The 26328-nt window shown below is 40.8% G+C and overlaps 1 protein-coding gene and 1 long non-coding RNA gene across 2 annotated transcripts in view; one reads left to right on the plus strand and one right to left on the minus strand.

Annotated features, from left to right (window-relative positions):
- The first annotated feature begins 8028 nt into the window (after window positions 1-8028).
- LOC129534865 (uncharacterized) lies at window positions 8029-12001 on the plus strand. Its single transcript, XR_008681511.2, has 3 exons — window positions 8029-8175; window positions 9099-9277; window positions 10852-12001. It is a non-coding gene; the product is annotated as an uncharacterized LOC129534865 (long non-coding RNA).
- Window positions 12002-12585: 584 nt separating this feature from the next.
- VSIG4 (V-set and immunoglobulin domain containing 4) overlaps window positions 12586-26328 on the minus strand; it is a 31115-nt gene continuing 17372 nt past the window's right edge. Inside the window, 5 exon segments of the mRNA XM_055393376.2 lie at window positions 12586-14366; window positions 14703-14724; window positions 17923-18027; window positions 20739-20816; window positions 21447-21509. Coding sequence (XP_055249351.1) covers window positions 14129-14366; window positions 14703-14724; window positions 17923-18027; window positions 20739-20816; window positions 21447-21509 — 506 coding nt within the window. The 3' untranslated portion in view covers window positions 12586-14128.

A 26328-nucleotide genomic window follows, 5' to 3' on the forward strand; every position in this document is an offset into this window, starting at 1 on the left:
CTAACTTTCTGAGATTCCCCATTTCTTGTCATATTTACCTATAACTATTTGTTCAACAACTATTTTTCACCACACTGAAAGTGCCAAGAAGGGAGGCATCTTATGCGTTTTGTTCTCTGTATTCCGAGTGCCCCACATCATGCCTGATATTTAAAATAAATATATATATTTGTTGAGTGAATGAATCTAGTCCAGCCTCATTTTAGATATGGCTCATAGAGGGAGAAGGTTTTACTCAAGGTCACATAAAGAATCAGTGGCAAAGAAGACTGTAGTCTACATCTCCTGACTTCAGGTGCAGTGCCCTTTTCCTTATATTCACTCCACTATAGTACTTGTTCTTTGTATTAATCTGGATCCTAGGATAGGCTATAAATTCCTTGAGAGCAGGGACTGCATCTTGTACTTTTGCTATCCAGTTGTGGTAGCTACTAGCTACATGTGGTGATTGAATTTCTTTTTAAATTTATTTGTTTTAATTGGAGGCTAATTACTTTACATTATTGTATTGGTTTTGCCATACAATGACACGAATCTGCCCCGGGTGTACATGTGTTCCCCATCTTGAACCCCCCCTCCCTCCCCATTCCATCCCTCTGGTTCATCCCAGTACACCAGCCCCAAGCATCCTGTATCATGTATTGAACCTGGACTGGCGATTAATTTAACATATGATAATATACATGTTTCAATGTTGTCATGAACTGTAAGTTTAAAATGCACACAACATTTTAGAGTGTAGAATACCTCATTAAAACATATTTTCATTGCTTACTGGTTAAGAAAACAACTTGGATGCATTGGGATGAACAGTGAACAAGAAAATTTTCCATGAACAAGATGGGGAACACATGTACACACGGGGCAGATTCATGTCAGTGTATGGCAAAACCAATACAATAATGTAGGTAAAAAAATAATACTATCAAAATTGCTTTCATCTATTTTTTCAAATTTCTAATGTGGCTATTAGAAAATTTGTGGCTTATGTTATATTTCTATTAGATGTATACTACTGCTCTGTTGTGTATATATATGTGTGTGTGTGTGTGTGTGTGTGTGTGTATTTCCCACCCCAACCCCCAACCGGTACCAATTGTAGAGCTTTGCAGCTGATAAGTACTCGACACACGCATGTTGAATAAACTTGAGCTATAGTTGGTATATTAATTGCTGCCATGTTTCTTGTCACTCTCACTGGGTTTTGGGGAACCTCACAGTGAACCCTCTGCCCTCAAGCTTATGAGTACATGAAGTTCTTCGATCTTGGACTGAGGGTGCCCTATGCATTGCATCAGCCTTTGGGTTTCCTTTCAGAGGAAGCCCCAGTGCAATCATATACACAACAATCACCAAGGTTGAGGTGGAGTGTTTGGACACTGGCTTCTTGCACAGGAAGTGGCCTCAGCATTGCAATTGTCCCTGGGGCCTTTTCTTGACAGGCTTCCTATAGCGGATGGGGGTAAATGAGCAGGAAGTTGAACTCAGTGTTGAGAGGGGCTTCTCATTTCTTTTATAGGAGTGAAGTAGGCTAAGGAATGTGGGGATCTTGCGCTCCTTCATTTGCTTATGCACTGATGCATTCACTTATTCAACTCATGGTTACAGAGCAACTATTTCATTCTTGGTCCTGTGAAGTAAGGAAGGGATCAGACACAGTCTCTATTTAGCAGTTCTTGGGCTGGCAAAGAGGCAGGCAAAGCCAGGAGCAATTAATTTTGTCAAGAGTGGGTGGTCACAGAAGGCTTTCCAAGGACAGTAATCATCATTATTTTCTCTATCCATCTTTAAAAATATAGGTAAAATCCTTCTTTTCTAAGAAGTTTTCTAATCACCACCACCTTTTCAATCCCTGCCCTGGGAGAATCATGGCTTTCTCACTCACTCTTCTGATAGCACTTTGTACCTTCATCAAATTACTTGTCTCACACTGTAGAAGTATTTATTTCCTTGGATGCATGCCTACATCCCTCTCCTCTCTAGCTTGAGAATTCCTTAATATGATGTGGTGGCTGGTGCCCAAATAAGCTGTGCATGATTTTTCAAGGACATATAATTAATGAGTTTCAGAGCTGGATCTATAACCCAGGGGCTATAACACAACATCTAAGACATAGGAATTCTGACTCAAAATTCAGTGTTTTTTTTTTTTTTTCATTCCAGCACTGAGTGAATAAATGAATGTATCTACAGTGTGAGACTCCAGCACCTTCTGCCTGCTCCCCTTATCCACCTCTCTTCCCCCATATCTTGTCTCATAAGTACAGTCAAGCCAAAGAACATCCAAAATGAATGAATTCTATATCTTTTGGTTGGACAACAGACCTAAAGGAAAAGTTCCTTTTGTGTGTTGCTGCAAATTTGGCCCTTCCCAGCATGTTTTGTATTTGTGAGGTAAAAAGAGGCTCTGAGTAGTGCTATGCTATTTGCTTTAATTCAGACCTTTTGCACAGTAGGCATGAGTTGTAGATCCTCCTGACTCAGAACACTCCTTTTTCATGGACCTACTATGAAGCTCAAATTTGCCATCGTGCAGAGTACATCATATGAAACTCCAAGCTGAATAAATCAAAAGCTGGAATCAAGATTGTTGGGAGAAATATCAACAACCTCAGACACATAGATGATATCACTCTAATGGGAGAAAGTGAAGAGGAACAAAAAAGCCTCTTTTTTATTATTGGAGGCTAATTACTTTAAAATATTATATTGGTTGGTTTTGCCATACGTTGACATGAATCCATCCCGGGTGTACATGTGTTCCCCATCTTGAAACCCCCTCCCACCTCCCTCCCCATCCCACCCCTCTGGGTCATCCCAGTGCACCAGCCCCGAGCATCTTGTCTCATGTATCAAAACTGGACTGGCGATTCATTTCACATATGATAATATACATGTTTCAATGCCATTCTCCCAAGTCATCCCACCCTCAACCTTTCCCACAGAGTCCAAAAGACTGTTTTATACACTTGTGTCTCTTTTGCTGTCTCGTATACAGGGTTATCATTATCATTTTTCTAAATTCCATATATATGCATTAGTATACTGTATTGGTGTTTTTCTTTCTGGCTTACTTCACTCTGTACAATAGGCTCCAGTTTCATCCACCTCATTAGAACTGATTCAAAAGTATTCTTTTTAATGGCTGAATAATACTCCATTGTGTATATGTACCAAAGCTTTCTTATCCATTCATCTGCAGATGGACATCTAGGTTGTTTCCATGTCCTCCCTATTATAAACAGTGCTGCAATGAACATTGGAGTACGTGTGTTTCTTTCAATTCTGGTTTCTTCAGTGTGTGTGCCCAGGAGTGTGATTGCTGGGTCGTATGGCAGTCCTATTTCCAATTTTTTGAGGAATCTCCACACTGTTCTCCATAGTGGCTGTACTAGTTTGCATTCCCACCAACAGTGTAAGAGGGTTCCCTTCTCTCCACACCCTCTCCAGCATTTATTGCATGTAGACTTTTGGATAGCAGCCATTCTGACTGGTGTGTAATGGTATCTCATTGTGGTTTTGATTTGCATTTCTCTGATTATGAGGGATGTTGAGCATCTTTTCATGTGTTTTTTAGCCATCTGTTTGTCTTCTTTGGAGAAATGTCTGTAGTTCTTTGGCCCATTTTTTGATTGGGTCCTTTATTTTTCTAGAATTGAGCTGCAGGAGCTGCTTGTATATTTTGGAGATTAATTCTTTGTCAGTTGTTTCATTTGCTATTATTTTCTCCCATTCTGCAGGCTGTCTTTTCACCTTGCTTATAGTTTCCTTTGCTGTGCAGAAGCTTTTAATTTTAATTAGGTCCCATTAGTTTATTTTTGCTTTTATTTCCAATATTCTGGGAGGTGGGTCATGGAAGATCCTGCTGTGATTTATGTCGGAGAGTGTTTTGCCTATGTTCTCCTCTAGGAGTTTTATAGTTTCTGGTCTTGCATTTAGATCTTTAATCCATTTTGAGTTTATTTTTGTGTGTGGTGTTAGGAAGTGTCCTAGTTTCATTCTTTTACAAGTGGCTAACCAGTTTTCCCAGCACCACTAGAAATGGACAAATTCTTAGAAAAGTACAACTTTCTAAAACTGAACCAGGAAGAAATAGAAAATCTTAACAGACCTATCACAAGCATGGAAATAGAAGATGTAATCTGAAATCTTCCAGCAAACAAAAGCCCAGGTCCAGATGGCTTCACAGCTGAATTCTTCCAAAAATTTAGAGAAGAGCTAACACCTATTCTACTCAAACTCTTCCAGAAAATTGCTGAGGAAGGGAAACTTCCTAACTCATTCTATGAGGCCACCATCACCCTAATACCAAAACCTGACAAAGATGCCACAAAAAAAGAAAACTACAGGCCAATATCACTGATGAACATAGATGCAAAAATCCTTAACAAAATTCTAGGAATCATAATCCCACAACACATTAAGAAGATCATACATCATGACCAAGTAGGCTTTATCCCAGGAATGCAAGGATTCTTCAATATCCGCAAATCAATCAACGTAATACACCACATTAACAAACTGAAAAATAAAAATCTTATGATTATCTCAATAGATTCAGAGAAAGCCTTCGACAATATTCAACATCCATTTATGATAAAAACCCTCCAGAAGATGGGAATAGAAGGGACATACCTCAACATAATAAAAGCTGTATATGACAAACCCACAGCAAACATTATCCTCAATGGTGAAAAATTTAAAGCATTTCCCCTAAAGTCAGGAACAAGACAAGGGTGTCCACTCTCACCACTACAATTCAACATAGTTCTGGAAGTTTTGGCCACAGCAATCAGAGCAGAAAAAGACAAAAAGCCTCTTGATGAGGGTAAAAGAGGAGAGTGAAAAAGTTGGCTTAAAACTCAACATTCAAAAAACTAACATTATGGCATCCAGTCCTATCACTTCATGGCAAATATAAGGGATAAAAGTGGAAGCAGTGACAGATTTTATTTTCTTAGCCTTCAAAATTACTGTGGATGGTGACTACAACCAGGAAATTAAAGACATTTGCTCCTTGAAAAGAAAGTTATGACAAACCTAGACAGCATTAAAAAGCAGAGACAACTCTCTTTGCCAACAAAGGTCTGTATAGTCAAAGCTCTGGTTTTCCCAGTAGTCATGTATGGATGTGAGAGTTGGACCATAAAGAAGGTTGAGTGCTCAAGAACTGATGCCTTCAAACTGTGGTCCTGGAGAAGACTCTTTAGAGTCCCTTGGGCAGCAAGGAGATCAAAGCAGTCAATCGTAAAGAAAATCAACCCTGAATATTCATTGGAAATGTTGATGCTGAAGCTCTAATAATTTGATCACCTGATGTGAAGAGCTGACTCATTGGAAAAGCCTCTGATGGGAAAGAATGAAGGCAAAAGAAGAAGGGGGCAGTAGAGAATGAGATGGTTAGATAGCATCACCGACTCAATGGACATGAATCTGAGCAAACTACAAGAGATAGTGAAGGACAGGAAAGTCTGTCACGCTGTCCATGGGACAGAAAAGAGTCAAACACGAGTTAGCAACTCAATAACAACAATTGCTACTTTAATTGAAGATGTTGTTTCCAGAGGGCCCCTGTTAAAAATCTAGGAGAGTACCTTAACTGAAAATGAGAGAAAAAAAAAAAAAAAGAGTGGGTAGCTGAAATTACTCAATCTATAGGATATAAGTAGAGAGGAAGGGTCCCTCCCTAGGACAGAGCTCAAAAGACAACCCTGAGTCCACCCCAAGTTTTAGTAAGAAGCAACAACAACAACAAAGGAACTGAATCTTTCTAGAAGATAGATCTGGGGAAACTAGTCTCAAAGACTAAACCAATAAATTATTCTGGTAGAAGAAAGTTTCGACAGAGCAGTGTGAATGTGAATGAATCCCTATTCAAGCTATCCCCTAGAGCCTCTAGGCCCTGCATATGCAGAGAAGACCATAGTGAGAGAGGAGCAGCAATGGAAGGGGTTATAAAGGAACCAGGGAATGTTTGAGTTGGAGAGGCCACCAAGATCATCTAGTTCAATCTCTGTTGGTTAAGTGGGAAACTAAGATTGCAGCCATGAAATTAAAAGACGCTTACTCCTTGGAAGAAAAGTTATGACTAGCCTAGATAGCATATTAAAAAGCAGAGACATTACTTTGCCAACCAAGGTCCGTCTAGTCAAGGCTATGGTTTTTCCTGTGGTCATGTATGGATGTGAGAGTTGGACTGTGAAGAAAGCTGATCGCTGAAGAATTGATGCTTTTGAACTGTGGTATTGGAGAAGACTCTTGAGAGTCCCTTGTACTTCAAGGAGATCCAACCAGTCTATTCTAAAGGAGATCAATCCTGGGTGTTCATTGGAAGGACTGATGCTAAAGCTGAAACTGCAATACTTTGGCCACCTCATGCGACGAGTTGACTCACTGGAAAAGACTCTGATGCTGGGAAAGGTTGGGGGCAGGAGGAGAAGGGGACGACAGAGAATGAGATGGCTGGATGGCATCACCGACTCTATGGACATGAGTTTGAGTGAACTCTGGGAGTTGGTGATGGACAGGGAGGCCTGGTTGCGGAGAGTCGGACATGACTGAGCGACTGAACTGAACTGAACTGAAAATTAAGGGAGGGAACAGAGCTGACAGATCTGGGAGTAGGACACAAAACTCCTAGCTCCTAGGATGTTGTTTTTTTTTTTTTTCTCTTGAACCTGAATTTATACTACGGTATGTGGCTTGGATAGATTATTCAGTGAGTCTTGAGTACTGCAAAGAGTCCTATTTCTGCTCTGTAGACTAAGGACTGAGACTTGGGCACTGCAATCATTGAGAGTGATCATGCAAATATAGCCTGAAAACATAGCAGGAATTGCCTCTATGATATGCCATCTGCCATGTCATCAGGTTTCACGATGTAGTGTCCTGCATAGTGGGAATTCAGTCTTCCTGGCTGTGAATGGGAACTACCCAAGGATTGCAAGCAAGAGGATCAAGGAAATTATTTACTTTCTCCTCATGACTGTCATGTTCCTCATGAATCCTGAAGTTGAGTTTAAGGTTCTGGCATTATCTTCTCCTTCTCAAGGTCAATTACTTTCTTTGTAATCAACATGAGAGAGTAGAAGAAGCCTAATGTTTGGAATCAGAAAGACTTGAGTGCAAATTCTGCCTTCTCAATTATTTCCCAGTTTTGTTTCTTTAGGCAAGACACTTTACTTCTATGTGTTTCATTTTCCTCACCTATAAATAGGAATAATGATAATACCATACAAGATGGTTCTTGAGTAAATAATACATGCAAAACACATAATGAGAGCATTATGCAAAACATATAATAAATGCTTTGTAGGTGTGAAATTTCTTTTTTCATTCTGTCTTAAATTCCCTAGATGCCAGAATGCAACCTGTGGGCAGAACTGTGATAATAAGGCCAGCTTCAAATGTATGTGATCTGTAAAGTTTCACAGGGCTTCATGCTTAAAAAAGACCCCAAACTTAGCTTAATGTTCTGCTGTCACCATCTTGATTTCCTTTTCTTTTTTTTTTTTTTTACAAGGAGCCCTTCATTTTGTACCTGTAAATTTATCCCTGTGAATTATGTTTTGTGTCAATGGAGTTAAAATGAATGTTTCAGGAACAGGAAACATTCTGACAGGGTGAGAGAACACATGAATTTGGAGTTGACAGAAATAGATTTAAGTTCTATGTATGCCACTAATTTGCTTTTATATATCAGGCATTTTCTTTTATTCTTCAGAGGATTAGTTTCTAAATTTTGCCAATTTTCATTTGACAATGTCTTAGCTTTGACATTTCAGGACTCCTTCAATAATTCTGAGGAAACCTCTCTGGCCATCGGCAGAACTTAGGGCAGCCAGAGTTCTCTACTCTGACTTTCTGAAGCTTGGGGAATTAGTACCTGGTGGAGTTCAGTGGCAGTGGGCAAGGACATAGCAGTGGGGACTGTTGCTGCAGTAGGAGACCCTTTCACAACGGCACTGTTTTGTCATTTTGCACTCAGATTTCCGTTGGCTAACCTCAGCCTTATCTTCCTCATTTCTGTTTCCTCTTGAAGACACCAAAAGCCCTTCAAAACATAGGACCTTCCTGTTCAAAACATAAAGCCCAGTTCCCTCTGACTTCTGCAGGATGGCTCATCATCAGGGAACCTATGCCTCCTACAAGATGAAGGCACCAATTCAGTAACAGGTATAGTATCCACTTGCCCTCTCTTTTTGGGTTCCCAAATTGAGGCAGTGTCCATGGCTACTAAAGGTGGCTTGGATCTACCCATCTCATTCTCTTTGGACACTTCTCATGAATCCTGGATCAAGGGTAGGGGAGAAGAAGGGTCCGATTGGTCCCCTTCTGTCCTGAATCCTAAAATGGTAATAACAGACAGTTTAGGAGATAGCCAAATGGGCGTGGAAATTTCTCTGGAACCAGGAGTCAGGATATTTGAATAGCAGTTCTGGTTTTGCTGTTTATGCATTATGTATCTTTGAATGAGTCCTTTCCCTGTTCTAGGACACATATCTTTGGCCTCTTCTGCAAAAAATAAGAGGGGGAGGATTAGATGAATTGTGTCCAGAGACTCTTTTAGTTTTTATATTTCTTATTTTGAAGGTTGTCAGCCCTCTGTTGAGAAGGGATGTGAAAGTGATGCTGAGTAAATATCTCTGGGTGAGGCTGAGCAGGGGGTTTAACTATGCCTGAAAAAAAAATCCATACTGCTTCCAGTGTGAGGAGGCCCAGCTGCGTCAGTTGCAGGGCAAGTCTTACTACTTGGTGTGTTAGACCTCCCAGGGTAGGCAGAGAACAGATGATATTTTATGTAGTGTAACAGACCAAGAGAAAAACTTTCAGTGTCCCTCAATACTGCTCCATGTAGATATCCACCTCTTCTTCCTATCGATTTGGCCAGCTTTCCTCAGCTAAACCTGCTTTCATTATATTCTATGGGAGAGGCATGGACTAGAACATCAAAAGTGGAAATAAAACCAATATAGTTTCAGCTCAACTACTGATTCTTTCCATTAGTACTGGGACAAAATGGTTTATAAGGCTCTTAAATTTCATGTACTAAAAAAGAATCTTTAACCTCTTCATATCTCTCTTCCTTTTTGATGAAGTCACAAAGGGTGTTCAGAAGGCTGTGGGCACCTCCAGTTTATCCAGGTCTTCTCACAAAAGCTGGTAGTCAATAATGATGATAATAGAAGAAAGACATCAGTACAGTTCTCTCTCTCCAGCCACCCTGAACTCAAACTCTATTAATCAGCTTCCTTGGCTGGCTTCTCCAGGGACTAAGGTAAGCTTTCTGTGAGCTCCTATACGAAAGGCTCTGGAAAGGTCACCAGACACTTTTACAACAATTTTTGCCAGGTAAGTTTTCTTGTTACCATTTCCAGGGGAGACAACTGAAGCTCAAAGGACAACTGAAACCTAAGGGAAAACTTTCCCAAAGTCATGGTTGGCTAATTGGTGCCCACAGCAGCATTAGAATCAAAGTTTGTCTGATTCTTCCACTATGGCATATCTGGTGATCATGATTGCTGCTTTGGCTAAAAAAGCCACACTTCTGAGTTGCTTGGAATGGATTGGGTAGGTAGAGAGGGAAATGATTGGATAGGTAGAGAGGTAGAGGGTGGAAAATACTGTTTAGAGCTTTAAGTTTGAAGTCACTCTCAGATATCAAATTGGAGGAGCATTTCACCCCTTTGAGGCTTCCTGGTGGTGCTAGTGGTAAAGAACCTGCCTACCAATGCAGGAGACATGAAATGCGGGTTCGATCTGTGGAGTGGGATGATCCCCTGGAGGAGGGCATAGCAACCCACTCCAGTATTCTTGCCTGGAGAATCCCATGGACAGAGGAACCTGGTGGGTTACAGTCCACGGGGTTGCAAAGAGTCAGATTCAACTGAAGCAACATAGCACACATGCACACACATCATCCCCTTACCAACATATATTCAACTGAAAGAGTTAAGGTTTATTTTTTTTTTTACAAAAATGCATTTTGCTGTTTCATTTACAGAGAAGTTCCTCTGCCTTGTCTTATCTGGGATAAGGCCTTCTCGCCTCATGGGGCAGTTTTATATTCCTTGGAATATTTGCAATTTTCATGCCAGTTTTTAATATAAGCCAGTTACTTTCTCATAGATCAACTACCTCACCTGGGAAGGGGAAGAATTTGACACAGACAACCCGGAACTTTTAGCAACAGGATTTGGGCATTGCTAAGGGAATTCTCTCAGAAGTTCCAGGCATGCATGATCATGCTCCTGGTAGCTTCTTTATTTTTCTGATGACTGCACTGAATGATCCCAGTACCTGACTGCCAAGTCCACTGCCAACAGTACTTACACCCATTTTGTGGATGTGGAAAACTAGAGTTCAGAGAGATGAAATGATTTATCCAAGATTTCTCAACTACTTAATGGAAGAACCAGAATTCATGCCCACGCTTAGCCTAAAAGCCTTTGTTCATAGCCATAACACTGTGAGAACATAACACACTGAGTAACACACATAGCACACATAGCATAGAACACTGTGCGAACTGTGACAATAGGAAGGTGGGACATGGACATTAATTCTGGGACTTGGTCCTTTCCTGTGCAGAGAACCTCACGGTAGCTCAGGACCCCTAGAAATGCCATAGCTATAGGACTAAGGGCTAAGAATCCCCCAACTGGGCACTGGGACTTCACCTGCAGTATCAACTGGGCTTTCCATATATACCGTAAAGATCCTTCTTCTGGTTAAAAGCCTTATTGCCTATTTCATTTACGTGCTTATTCTGGTCATTCACCTAGTCCCTACAGCCTCTGCAGTTTCCCTGGTGCTCAGAGTGTGACTCCTTTCTCTCTCTTTCCCTCCAAGGTCACATCTTCCAGGAAGGTCTCGCCTCCCCACTGAAGCCCCTGACCCAGCCTCCTGCAGTGCCATGCTCCGTGTATTTGACAAGCTGAGTTGGACACTCCATGTAGTAGTGTCAGTTTGTCAAATACCCCAAGTGCGGCATATGCCTAGCAGCTCCAGGCCGGGACACTTGAGATACAACAGAAGAGAGACAGCTGGATACAAGAACACTCAGCAAATACCAACTAAGTTCTCAGAAGTTATTTTCGGGTGACTTTAAGGGAAATAAACCATTATATGTGAAGGTGTGGGGGAAAAATGAACCAGCTCTGCTACACAGTGTGGCAGCCCTAGGGGGACACAGTAGTCTTGAAAATGCATTTGGGCATTTTCAAGGGATGCAAATGTTCTTTGATTCATTCTTTCTTCACATTCCCCTCCCAGAGTCACCTAGCAAGGACATCAGGACTTGGGCACCCAATTTCTTGACACTCAATCTTGACTTCTAAACACAATTTGACCTTACTTATCTCTCTCCTTTTCCTCATGCTCTTTCTCCTCCTGGGAACACCTTCTTTATTTCTCTCTTCTCATCCAATTCTTTCCCATACTTCCTGGCCCAGCCAAAGTCCAGCATCTCCAAAGACTTTTGAAAGTTAACTTATATTCTTTCCTGCTTCGTTCTTCAACACACTCCTTGCCTGGGTGCTTGTATGTACCCATTTATCTCTTACTGCCCAATGGAACCTTTTGAATTGTTAGTGAACTTCTAAGGGAGGTATTTTTAAATTCTCCACTAGATTGTGAACTCCTAGAGAACGATACTCTTTCCATGATTGCTCTCTCCCCATTTCTACCCTACTCCAACCTCAGCACAGTACTCTAGTCACAGAAAATACTTAATAAATGCTTACTGATTGAAATACTTTCCATGAGTCCCTTAGCCTTGGGCCTTTGGGTCAAATGCTACCCAGGAACTTTGTGAAAAAACAATTAAATTTTTGTAACTACAATGCTATAGGGTGTGTGAGGTAACTGCCAACATGGAGGGTTTTATCCCTGAGAAACAGGGTCAAGAGTTGGAGGATGAGGGCAAAAAAGCAGACTCAGAGAGCAAATAAATTTTGGAATCACTTGGTAGCAAAAAGCTATATAGGTACTTTATGGTAGGATTTTTCAGAGACTTTAATATTGAAATATTGCTTTGGAAATCTCCAAGAGAGCCATAGAGTGAAACATTTCCCATGCCTATCTGCTTATGGAATTTTTTTCTGTGGGTCATTTCCTGGGTTTTGTATTTCATGGAACAAAATTTGAGAAACTACCTTAGAGGAACTTTATATTTTTCCTCTCTTCTGGATATCTTGTCTTTTTCCCAACCAGCTACTTGCCTAAGACAGGTCCAATGTTATCACATCACTTTTAATTATTCTATACTGTGTATTTGGACTAGGTCTATACTTAGGACTTTCATATATATATATATATAATATATATACGATCATATGATTATATATATATATGATCCTAGCTCTGTAATTTTATCTTTTGTGTGACATTTAATCAACTTGTAGTATCCATGTTAACTGGCTTCATTAAAATAATTTAGATGTTTGCTTTCATATTTTTCTATTCTGGAACAATTTATGTAGCAAAAGCAAAAGACATACAGGCCCTGGGGATGGAAGTGCTCCTTGATTCATTACTTTCATTCCTGTAAAACAAAGGGCTCCTTGTTCACTTTTGTGTATAATTTTGACTTTGTAATCAGTGTATGGGGGGCAGCTGTTGGTTAAATCTGAAATGACCTTGGAGTTGCATTGTAATCAAAAGTGGTGCATGTCGGCTTCCACAGAGGGTGAAGAAGTTGATTTGACATGAATTACCTGAGGAAAAATTGAACTTGCCCAGAACAGGTCTTCACTGAGGAGAATGATTTAAAAAGTACATCGCGTGTGTACATATTCAGAAAGATAAACACAGACACACATGCTCACACTCCTAGTATCTATTCCTGCTTGAGAAGAAAGACTTCCATGCTGTGACCTTCACCTCACATTGTAAGAAGGGGTCAGGAGATAAACATGACCTATGAAAAGTATAACTTTTCCAAAGATTTCAGGAATCTAGGAAGTAAAAATCCCTGAGGGTGATGCATCCATAGTTTGGAAAGAAGGAGAGCTCTTTATCTGTGCACCCCCAGCCCCCGAGACAGAAGAAAGTTTCCTTTTTTTACGGTTTCCAATTAACCTGGGAAGAGTCATCCAGGTGGAGCTGGCAGGATGATTAAGAGGAGACTAGAAGGCAGTCGGCACCCCACTCCAGTGCTCCTGCCTGGAAAATCCCATGCACGGAGGATCCTGGTGGGCTGCAGTCCTTGGGGTCGCTAAGAGTTGGCCACGACTGAGCGACTTCACTTTCACTTTTCACTTTCATGCACTGGAGAAGGAAATGGCAACCCACTCCAGTGTTCTTGACTGGAGAATCCCAGGGACGGGGGAGCCTGGTGGGCTGCTGTCTATGGGGTCGCACAGAGTCGGACACGACTGAAGCGACTTAGCAGCAGCAGCAGAAGACAGTTGAATACTCTTTTACCAAAGATTTATTGTGTTTCAGTGAGCTCACTGCTGAAATGAAGTAAGCATAGCATGGGTGTGAGGGAAGAAAACCAAAAAAGCAAAGGTTATATCCATACTCCCAGGGCCTCAACCATCTCAGCTAGTTCCACTTTAATCACTCTTGGTAGGTACTTGAGAGAGGACCAATATGACCAATGTTGTTATTATGCTTAGATATTTATTGAGCATCAAAAGAATACCAGAGCACTAGGCTCACAGTACAGGATCAGAACTGAAACCTGGTCTGTTTCATGATAATCTTGATTCAAAGCTTTCTGGCACTAGAGAAAGGGAAGTGACCTGAACCCAACTCATCCTCTGAGCTGGCAGAGCTGAGTCTCCCTCTGGTCGTTCAGTGGTAAGAGGCCAAAGTTGAGTGGCATCTGGAGGCATGGTGACCAAGTCCTAGTGCTATGGGTACTTTCTTCTGGTGTTTGGAGAAAAGCAATTGAAGCTGTAGGCAGTAATACTAGAAGGGTCTAGGGCATGACCCAGCAGCAGGCTTTCTTGAGGTACATATGGCAACTTCTTAGGCAAAACCAGTTACTCTTAGCAACCCCATTGTTGGCAAGGAAGACATGTTGGACTAACCAGGAAGAAACAGCAAGGAAAGGGGCCATGTAGAATGCCTGGGCTGAATAGGCAATTATGTCAATAGACACCAGCCCAGTAGGACATTTTTAGCAGACATTCTTGCCCTTGGTGACTAGAAGCTCATAGTCCAGGGGATCTGTATGCAGCAGACAAGCATAGTCACTGTTGATCTGGGTGATGCTCTGGTACTCCTGACCCAGGCAAGGCTTATCAGAGTAGTCATTGCCCAGAGTCTGGGAAGCTGGCTCTTCGTTGGAGCAGCCATTTGCGAAGAGGGCCACCCTCATTGTTTCACCAGAGTCACTGGCCTCCTTGGCATGAAACCTGTGGTCCAAGAGCCCACCACCCATGAGAAGAAAATTGAATCTGGTACCTTGGTTTCCCACTTTTCTGTCCCAATTATTGACAACTGACCATGAGGCACCTGCCACCCAAGGATTCTTGGAACAGAGGGCTAGTGGACTTGGATTATTTTGTTTGTTCACTGGGTCAGGACAGTACCACAGGAGGTGCTTCTGAGAGGAAAGAAAGTGCCTTGACCTTGAAGGCCTCTGGTCTTAATATTGGGTCTGTACCAAACCCCCTTGCCTCTATGCCAATAACCAACAAACTTGAAGACAAGGAACAGGTCAGAAGATAGAAGATGAGAAGCTATCTTACCTGGCCACTTCATAGACATGATCTAGAAAAAAAAAGAAGAATCAGGTCAGAAGTCTCCATAGGGAATGGGTAAGGGCCAAACGCGAGTCCCTGTGAAAAGAAAAGGAGAGAGGAGACAGAAAGGGGGATCTTAATATGTCTCAGCCTTCCAACAAATAGGAGCTGTCAGGAAAGTGGTTTGAAATACAGATTTACATGTTTTTCAACAGATGCAGATTTACCCAGGAAAGGAAGAGGAAGCACACTTGATCACTGTCATCTTTGGCACAATCTGACTCTGGACATTGGGCTAGAGCTTGTTGTGATGGGGGGAGGGACACTGGAACTGGATCCACTCTCCACTCAGGAGTCTTGCCAAATATCTTTCAGGGAGTCCTTATGAAAAACATGGCAGCCATTTAGGCCCAGACAAAAGGTCCTGAATTATCAGTCTGATGCCTGGGACTATAGCTTGAGTCATTCTCAAGTGCACTTATCCCCATCCTGCATCCAGGAAAGATCTTGGAATAAGTCACCATTGCCCCCTAGTGTCTGTGGAGGAGAAGTCTCTACATTCCTTGTAGGCTTAAAAGCTCTGTGCTGCTGCTGCTGCTGCTAAGTCACTTCAGTCGTGTCTGACTCTGTGTGATCCCATAGACGGAAGCCCACCAGGCTCCCCTGTCCCTGGGATTCTCCAGGCAAGAACACTGGAGTGGGTTGCCATTTCCTTCTCCAATGTGTGAAAGTGGAAAGTGAAAAGTGAAAGTGAAGTCGCTCAGTGGTGTCCAACCCTTAGCGACCCCACGGACTGCAGCCTACCAGGCTCCTCCATCCATGGGATTTTTCTAGGCAAGAGTACTAGAGTGGCTTGCCATTGCCTTCTCTGAAAAGCTCTATAGCCTGGTACAAAGATGGATGTCTCTTAGTACTGCCCTCTCAGTTCAGTTCAGTTCAGTCGCTCAGTCGTGTCTGACTCTTCGGGACCCCATGGATCACAGCATGCCAGGCCTTCCTGTCTATCACCAACTTCCGGAGTTCACTCAAACTCATGTTCATCGAGTCAGAGATGCCATCCAGCCATCTCATTCTCTGTCGTCACCTTCTCCTCCTGCCCCCAATCCCTCCCAGCATCGGGTGCTTGTAATCTTTCAGAGATGAAACTGGGAATGTATACATTAAACCACAACAAAGCAAAACCAGAATGCTGCAGGTCTTTTGTTTTGTGATAAAGCCTTACATTTCCATGTTTTACCTCCCTGATTGACCCTGCAGCTTTCATATTGTAAGATCTTTTTCATTTTTATATGCTTAGTGCATGGTACATAGTAGGTACTCAGAAACTACATGTTAAATTGAGATGACGCCCTGAGGCTGTCTCCCTTACAGAGAGATAGAATGAAGGAACTGTGGAAAGGCAATCCAGGAAGGAAAAAGTATAAAGACATGAGGTGTGTCACCTATTTGCCTGTTTGACTCCAGTGACTGGGAATGAAATTAGGTCTAAGAGAATGGTGGGGGTTGACAAGATAGGCCAGAGCCACATTACAGAGGGCCTTCAATGGGATGCTACATATTGACCTCTGTCCTCTGAGTCATGGGGAGCTCTGGACTGTTTTTGAAAGGGAAATAATCTAATATGGTTACAGTTTATACTCAGTCTTATTGAGACTATGATGAATGTTTTCCTTTTAGTAACTCCTAGGACTTGTGGGAACTTAAGATAATCCTAGGAGTTACTGAAAGGAAAACATTCATCATAGTCTCAATAAGACTGAGAGTTGGACTGTGAAGAAGGCTGATTGCCGAAGAATTGATGCCTTTGAACTGTGGTGCTGGAGAAGAATCTTGAGAGTCCCTTGGACTGCAAGGAGATCCAACCAGTCCATTCTAAAGGAGATCGATCCTGGGTGTTCATTGGAAAGACTGATGCTAAAGCTGAAACTCCAATACTTTGGCCACCTCATGCGACAAGTTGACTCACTGGAAAAGACTCTGATGCTGAGAAAGGTTGGGGGCGGGAGGAGAAGGGGACGACAGAGAATGAGATGGCTGGATGGAGTCACCAACTCTATGGACATGAATTTGAGTGAACTCTGGGAGTTGGTGATGGACAGTGAGGCCTGGCGTGTTGTGATTCATGGGGTCACGGAGAGTCGGACATGACTGAGCGACTGAACTGGACTGAACTGAAGATATCTCCACTTCCAAGTTTAGCCTCATGGGTCATAGCCATGGTAATTGGCCAAGACAAGAGTTTTTACTTCAAACACAGGAGAAGGAGAAACTCAAGGCTTCCTCCTCTTTTTGGGTTGGAGACACCTATGGTAAAAATCAGACTATTAGGGAGTAGGAGCTACTTCAAAGGAAGAGACACACAAATGCTAGTTAAAATGACTAGTGCAAAAGGAATTGAGGTGTAGTTAGGCTTTACTTAGAAATAATCATTAAGATTATATTTTTCCTCTGTTGGCAAACAGATGTTAAATGACCCTGAACAACTACACTGTAATCCTGTCACTGCCTGGCTTAAATTTTTAAAGTGATTTTTAATGCAAGCCTTAGAGAAGAAATTGCAAATTCCTTAACCTGTCATTCAAGACTTCTAGAATCAGGAATTATCTTATCTTTTCCTTTGTATTTCTCTATTGCTTGGCTACATGAATTTTCTCTATTGATGACTCCACTCACATTTATCTTTTACAATTTCACCCCTTTATTCATGTAATTTCATGTATTTGTAGAATATTGTCCCTTTCAATGGCTTTCTTCCCCCAAGGTATGGTCTAAGTCCCACCTCTTTCTGAAAGCCCTTGATATTCTACCCCTAAATGATTCTCCTGTCCCTCGGATCCCTTTAGCATTGATTATCTTCTCCAAGCTTTGAGTTCATAGCCCTTATAGCTATGTATTATTATTTATAAACTCCATGACTCTACCTTGATTCCATTAGTTAAACTGTAAATAACTTGAGGCAAGTAATTTTGACTTCTCCTTCTCTTGCATCCTCATTAAAAATCCACTATGTAGATACTGTGCCAGGTTGAGTAAAAAGATTTGTGAATTAACTTTCATATGTTTTACTCTTATTGCATGTCTGTCTCCGTGGGTTCTCTATCCTCACTTTCAGGATAGGCTGGGGACCCTTTGAAGTGCCTAACAGTGCTTGATACAGAGATTATGCTCAACTGTACTGCTGAATGAAAGAATAAGCAAAAGCCACCCATTCATATTCATCACTCACCCTGTTGGGATGTCTTCCGGCAGACCATGATAAAAGTCATGGTGATGAACACTATACAGCACAAGGAGATGATGAGAATTATGGCAAAGATAGACAAGCCTTTTCCTAAGGGGCAAAACAAGACCAAGTGGTATCTGGTTGAAAACAGTCCAGAAACAGAGACTCCAAGGATCAGTCCAGACTACCTCACAGTTCTTTCTTTTCCATCTTCTCCTAATTTTCTTAGCTAGCCAGAGAGACAAACAAACCCCTGGATCCATGAGAAAGCCTTGAGAGAAGCTAGAGACTCCATGTATATGCAAGTTATTTCAGATCCACTCATTGATGGCTGATTGGCCTGGGCATTTGAACCAGTACTCAATGCTTTCCATGGGACCAAGACAAGAGGCTTTTCACATCTTCTTAGGAGAAAGTGCTTCCCAGTTTCATAAAAACACTGCCTTATTGAGATTAGGATCAATTGCTTCTAGTCACAATGATTCTTTTATTCAAACACTCTGTCCAAGTATTCAGGTTTCTTAATCCTCAAAACATATTTCCACTGAGTCTCCTGGGTTACCTATCTGAATCATGTCTACAAGTTGAAGGAAATCCCTGGACTAGGCTTCCAGTCCAGGATCTGTTATTTATTTGCTGTACGACTGTGGTAGGCAGAATAAGTGTCCTCCAAAGATGTTCATATTCATATCCCCACTATGTTAATTTACATTGTAGGGAAGAATTAAGGTTGCAGATATATTTAAGGTTGTTAATTCATTGACTTTGAAGTGGGGAGATTATCTTGAAATATCTGGGTGGGCTCAATGGAATCTCAAGGGTCTCCCAAAAGTGGAAGAAGGAAACAGAAGAGGGGATGATAGTGAGATATTTGAAGATGCTACATTGCTAGTTTTGAAAATGGTGGAAGGTAACCAGAAGCCAAGGAAAGAAGGCAACCTCTAGAAACTGAAAGGAGGTCAAAGAAACTGATTATCCCCAGTCTCCAAACAGAACGCAGACCAATTATACCTTGATTTTAGCCCAGTGTGTCAGACTTCTGATGTCCAGAAGTATAGGCTAATACATTTGTGTTATTTTAAGGTGCTAAGTATGGGAGGCCTGGAGTGCTGTGATTCATGGGGTCGCAAAGAGTCGGACACGACTGAGCGACTGAACTGATCTGAAGTATGGGGTACATTTTCAGCAGTCATAGAAGGCTAAATACGTAGAAGTCATAGAAGAATAAATACAATGACTTTAATCAGATTTTTGACTAATACCTTAGTTCCTCCATGCTGCTGCTGCTGCTGCTGCTAAGTCGCTTCAGTCGTGTCTGACTCTGTGCGACCCCATAGATGGCAGCCTACCAGGCTCCTCCATCCATGGGATTTTCCAGGCAAGAGTACTGGAGTGGGGTGCCACTGCCTTCTCCGAGTTTCCCCATAAGTTCAATGAAAATATTGGATGATGTCTAATGCATTTGTAGTTATAATATTCTGAATCTAGGGAGTGAGGTCAGGGGATATGGATGGAGAGGGAAAGGAATCCCAGTGTCCTTAGGATTTACTGCTGCAACTGACTTTGTTTTCTCTAGATCCCAAAATATTATATCTTAGAAATCTGATATTTGTGGTCCTTAGAGCTCTAATTGGATTCGAGAGAACCCAAGCTATAAAAAATGATACAAATCAAGGGAAGGTTCCTCAGTGCAGAGAGTCAAGCTGTAAAATAATTAATAGAAGATGTAGGACATAAACCCCAAATATTAGAGTATCCATTCCTCCAAAAGTTATTTTCTCATCTTCTCAAATCAACTGTCTTAAGGAGTATCTTCTAGCCCCCCTCTTCTATGGATATTGCCATAGGAGAGACATGGAACTATAGAAGTCTTCAAGCCAAAAGTGACAACACAAAAATGGAACACAAAATAAGTTTAAGCTGTGACCTGAGACAACCAAGAAACTCTGCAACCAGGAGGGCAGAAATACAGAGGCATTAAGAAGTCCACCATTAATGACACACAACCAGAGGATAAGACCAGGAGTGACAGTCATCAAACTATTATGTACCTATCAATCAAAACAGATACCTACTGTAGACCTGGAGTCTTAGAGGTCTCCAGGCATCAATACTTTTGTTGCAGAACCATGGGGTTGGTATAGAGAGTTCTGAGGGATGGGCCAAGGCAGCCAAGGTGATAATGTGAAACGGTGATTAAGGGAAACATCTAGCATCAACTAGTATTGTTGATGAAATAAAATGATATAAAATAGAAGTATTTCATTGTTTTAATAATCAATGTAGTTAAACCACTGCATACCAGCTATTAGCTCCAGGTGAAAACCCAAAGAACTTATCTTTGGGGTTTGCATCTCTGAGACTTTGACTTAGGGATCCTTGAAACTTTGAAGGAATCAGAAATCAGCTACAAGCTTCTTGGTGACCTCTGAAGAATAACTCAAGTAATGAAGCCTTGCCACTACCCTTACCTTGTTCAATGCCTGTTTCCCTAGGAGAGCTGGCTGAAGTCATAGTCCCATTCTAATTCTTACATAGAATGTTTAGGAAGTATATTATGCCAACAGAGAACTAAGAACACATCTATCACTATCCTTAAACACATTCTGACTTTGATCATTCCTGTATCTGTATCTTTCTCTCTCCTTTCTCCATTCTAACCACCTCATCTGTCTCTAGGACCTTTGATCATAGCCTAGAACAGAGAAGGTAACAGTTTGCAGAGTAGAATGACATAGAATACTGTGCATACTGGAAAGTTTTTGTTGCAAAGTTAAGAGCCAAAAAAGGAAGAATAGAAGCGTTAACATTTCCCTTACCTGGTCCAGAACTTGTCTTTCCAATATAACCGTCCACTTCAGTTATTCTGCCCCAGGATGTATTCACTTTGGATGTTGCTATAACAACAGGATTATTAGGGTCAGAGGCCTCTCTTCCAGATAGGAACTTTCAAGATGGACGGTGGCTGCACAGATTGCAGTTCTTCTATGGGTATCTGTGCTAAGATTTCCAGAATTCCTGGCCATGTTATTGACCACTATTATTGGGTTGGAAAAAAATTTCATTTGGGTTTTTCCATAATATCTTACAGAAAAACTTGATTGAACTTTTTTGCCAATTCAATACAATAATGTAATAGCTTATATTATTTTTTTTTTTACTGTTGGTGGGAAGAAGGCCCATAGAGGAGAGAAAATATACCTGAAGTCCCATAGCAATTCAGACTAGGAACAGAGCAGAAGTCAGTTTTCTTTTTCCACTTTTCCTATAGGGTTATTCAAATTCTCTCCTTCTTTTTGCCTCAGAAATTTTTACAAAGAAATATATATATATATATATATATATATTGATGATTCACTTCTTCATGACCCTTAAGTCTTTTTATTTCCATGTCTTTATTGCTATGTTTCTTCTGAAGAACCCAGTGACCTCTTATTACCTGTCTAATGGCATTGAGCCTCCTCCCTTGGCGTCCATGACACCATTTCAGACCTTCTCTATTCCCACAGAACCCCAGTAAAACTCACCTTCCAAGGGGGTTTGCATGGTTGGAAGTGACTTAGTCTTGGTCTCAAGTGGCTTTGAGGAATCTGCAAGGAAAAGGGAGTCCATTCAAGGGCCCTGGCACCCGTGAGTGAACAGTTGAATGTTTTAGGAAAAAAAAATGGGAAATAAGTAATGGCCTGTCAGATGCGTAATTAATGTGTATGGGGAAAACATTTTAACTAACTTCCAGCTGAAATTTAGCTACTTATTCTCTTGAGAGGGTCTTAGAAGTATTACAAAGAAGGTGGTTGTGGTGAGTTAGTAAAGATAATAGAGTAAGAACCTCCAAATACTTACTTCTTCACAAAAGCAGTGAAATGACTGACAAAAATTTTTCGTAACTTTTTTTCTTTAAGATTTTGGAAAAATAGCCAAAGATTTGAATCAACCCAGGTAGCATTTATGGAAGAAAAACATTCCAGTCTTGTTAAGTAAGGCAAGTATTGTTGCATCTTAATTTACCCCAGCTCTATTACCCTGTCCCAGAACAGTAGTAGCCTTGAAAATAAGCCTTGTTCAAGGTGCTAGACTTAACAGAACAGATTTAATTCCCCCCCAAAATTGTCATTATTTGACTTCTGTGGCAGTTCCCTGAAAGACCTGATTCAAAAGGCTTGTCTTTATTGATCATCCAGTGCTAAAACTTTTACCAGGGAAGGGGTGTGTTTGTCAGACAGATGCCTGGAGCATTAGACAACAACTGAACTAAACAAGAGGCTTGCCAAAAAGCTTAAAAGAAAAACAACAGCAACAACAAAGTAATTAATGTTCAGAGACTTTGAAAATCTCTGACACATCCCTGGAATCTGGAAAGCCAAGACATGCATAGGATTGTATGCATGCTCAGGAAAGACATGAGAATGTCATATGTTCTTATCTCTGACTAGCCTTGAGGCTCTGCATTAGCAGGAAATGAAGGCTACAGCACAGTTATAAACTTCCTGGGTAAGCGTTGAAAACAGTTAAACAGGCAACAGAACCCTTGGAGTTTTATTGATTCCAAGTATTTAAAGATATCTGTCCAATCAATAGTTGACCACTAAATTGATCAGAGACTTCAGTGGCAATCCATGGCAAGAATACAAGAGACTACATTGAATTAGCTCAGACAGTTACTGAACAAACAAATAGCAATTAGTACAGAAAGCAGTGATAAAAGCAAGCCCTGGAGAGAGAGAAAGAGACTCAGAATTCTAGATTTGTCACATTATATTATTTAAAAAGTCAAATTTTCAACAAAATATGAGACATGCAAAGAAACTAGAAAGTATGGAGCTTCTGGTTCAAGATGGCAGAGTAGAGCACCATCTCCTGCGAGAGAACCAAAATCGAAACTAGCTGTTGATGAAAGTGAAAGAGGAGAGTGAAAAGGTTGGCTTGAAGCTCAACATTCAGAAAACAAAGATCATGGCATCTGGTCCCATCACTTCATGGGAAATAGATGGGGAAACAGTGGAAACAGTATCAGACTTAATATTTTGGGCTCCAAAATTACTGCAGATGCTGATTACAGCCATGAAATTAAAAGATGCTTATTCCTTGGAAGCAAAGTTATGACCAACCTAGATAGTATATTAAAAAGCAGAGACATTACTTTGCCAACAAAGGTCCGTCTAGTCAAGGCTATGGTTTTTCCCGTGGTCATATATGGATGTGAGAGTTGGACTGTGAAGAAGGCTGATCACCAAAGAATTGATGCTTTTGAACCGTGGTGCTGGAGAAGACTTGAGAGTCCCTTGGACTGCAAGGAGATCCACCCAGTCCATTCTAAAGGAGATCGATCCTGGGTGTTCACTGGAAGGACTGATGCTAAAGCTGAAACTGCAATACTTTGGCCACCTCGTGTGACGAGTTGACTCACTGGAAAAGACTCTGATGCTGGGAAGGATTGGGGGCTGGAGGAGAAGGGGATGACAGAGAATGAGATAGCTGGATGGCATCACCGACTCAAAGGACATGAGTTTGAGTGAACTCCGGTAGTTGGTGATGGACAGGGAGGCCTGGCGTGCTGTGATTCATGGGGTCGCAAAGAGTCGGACACGACTGAGCGACTGAACTGAACTGAATCATCAACAGGAGGGTGCTGGAACCTACCAAAAAAGACACTCCACATCCAAAGACAAAGAAGCCAAAGCAAGATGGGAAAGGGGGCACAATCACAATAAAATAAAATCCCTTACCCACCGGGTGGGTGAACCACAATCTGGAGAAAAATCATACCAAAGAAGTTTTCCCACTGTTCTTAAGGTTCTGAACCCCATGTCAGTCTCCCCAGCCTGGGGACCCAACAGACTGGGAATACGCCAGGAATCTGACTCTGAAGGCCAGCAGTATTTGATTATAAGACTTCCACAGGACTGGGAGAAACAGAGACTCCAGTCTTAGAGGGCACAAACGAAAGCTTGTGTGCACTAAGACTCAGAGGAAGGGAGCAGTGAGCCCACAGGAGATTGAATCAAAACTACTTGCTAGTATTGGAGGGTCTCCTGTGGAGGCATGGGTCTGCAGAGAATCACCATAGGGATGGGAGCACTGGCAACACCAGTCTGGGAAGGTCCCCCTTGGTGTAAATCCTTTTGGGTTGCCATTAACCAGAGCACAGAGCCTGTAGACCTGAGGGCTGGGTCACCTCTGGCCAAAAAACTACCAGGAAAGGAGTGCAACGCCACCCATCAGCAGATAATTGAATTAAAGCTTTACTGAGCAAGGCTCTGCCCACCAGAGCAAGACCCAGTTTTTCCCACCACCAGTCCCTCCCATCAGGAGGCTCCTCCATCAAGAGGGCAAACAGAGAAGAGAGAAGATGCACAGTCTGACAGTAACCTAATTACAGAAAGTTAATCATCATGAAAAAATAGAAAGTTATGTCCCAGATGAAGGGACAAGATAAAACCCCAGAAAAATAGCTAAAGGAAGTGGAGATAGGCAAACTTCCAGGAAAAGAATTCTGAGCAATGATAGTGAAGATGATTCAGGATCTCAGATAAAGAATGGAGGCAAATATAGAGAAGATGCAAGAGATGTTTACCAAAGACCTACAAGAACTGAAGAACAAACAGGTAAATAATACACTAGAAGAAATCCATAGCAGAATAACTGAGGCAGAAGAACAGATAACTGGACATAAAGGTGAAAATCACTGCAGCAAAACACAATATAGAGAAAAGAATGAAAAGAAATGAAGATAGCCAGACCAAAAAAAAAAAAGATAATTGCAATTGCAAGCCATAATGGGAACATGATTAGCCTAATAATATCAAATAATTACATACAACTCAGGGGGGAAGATCAAGCAGAGTGATAAGTGGAAGTACACACATTCACATATTTTCATCTACTCAGCCAGTCTATGTCTTTTGTTTGGTGCATTTAATTCATTTTCATTTAAGTGCAAAATTTTACAGTTTTCGTGTTTTGGGTTCATTTTCTGTAGGTAGATCTTTTCCTTCTTTTGCTTCCTGCTTGGAGAAGTTCCTTTAGCATTTGTTGTAAAGCTGGTTTGGTGGTGCTGAATTCTCTTAACTTTTGCTTGTCTGGAAAGCTTTTGATTTCTCCATCCAATCTTAAGGAGAGAGTCTTGCTGGGTAGAGTATTCTATTTTTCCCACCACCAGTCCCTCCCATCAGGAGTCTTACACAACTGTAAATAATATGTATAATAGATATATTTTAGAAAACTTATGAACTTTTGCCTAACTAAAAACAAAATTGTGACAGTTTGATTCCACTTATTTGATTTAGTATGAACAAAATGCTAGATTTATAATTAAAAAAATAGGCAAGAAGCGGCAAAGGTTTACTATGTAGCACAGGGAAATATAGTCAATATCTTATATTACCCTATAATGGAAAATAATTTCAAAGATATTATATGCATATATGTATAACTGAATCACTCAAAAATTTCTACGTTTTGAAATTAAGTATTGTTTACCAGTTTTTCTAAATGTCCTATGGACATCTAATAGCAACATGTGAGATATAAAATTTTAAATACATTTTGTAGGATATAAAGTTAATGTAAATTTATATAAATAGAAATCAACTGTATTTAAATTATTGACTACATCATCAAGATGCTCCTATTATTATCTTTTTCTGCATTTGATAACATTTCTGCATTCTCAGTGAAATGTTAGTATTTCTCACTATGATTATATATTTTTTCTTTTCCCTTATATTTCTTCTGAGATATTTGGTTTATGTATCTTTGTTTCTTTGCTGTTAGGTACCTCATGGTTTATGATATCTATCTTTGTAAATTGTACTTTTAATCTTTAAAAATATTCATCTTTGTTTAATTTAAAAATAAATAAATTTATTAGAATTTTTAAAAAGAAACTAGAAAATATAGTCCATAAACATGTAAAAAATACAATGAATAGAAACTTTCTCTGAGTAAGTACAGATACTGGACTCATTAGAAAAAAATACTTTAAATCAACTAAATTTGTTATTTAAAAGAGAAATAAAGGAAACTATGTCTAAAAACTAAAATAATGAAGGCAATTCAAACCAAGTTGTTGTTCTGTCACTCAGTTATGTCTGATTTTTTGTGACCACATGGGCTGCAACACACTAGATTTCCCTATCCTTCACTGTCTCCCAAAGTTTGCTCAAATTTATGTCCATTGTGTCAGTGATGCTATCTAACCATCTCATCTGCTGAAATGCTCTTCTCCTTTTCTCTTCAAATTTTCCCCAGCATCAGGGTCTTTTCCAATGAGTCGGCTCTTCCCATCAGATAGCCAAAGTACTGGAGCTTCAACATCAGTCCTTCCAAAGAATATTCCATTACTTTAAGAATCTTCCACACTTTGTGGTGATGAACACAGTCAAAGGCTTTAGTGTTGTCAATGAAGCA

The sequence above is a fragment of the Moschus berezovskii genome, chromosome X (assembly GCF_049115385.1).
Source record: "Moschus berezovskii isolate FMDL1 chromosome X, NW_MosBer_1.0, whole genome shotgun sequence".
Lineage (NCBI taxonomy): Eukaryota > Metazoa > Chordata > Mammalia > Artiodactyla > Moschidae > Moschus > Moschus berezovskii.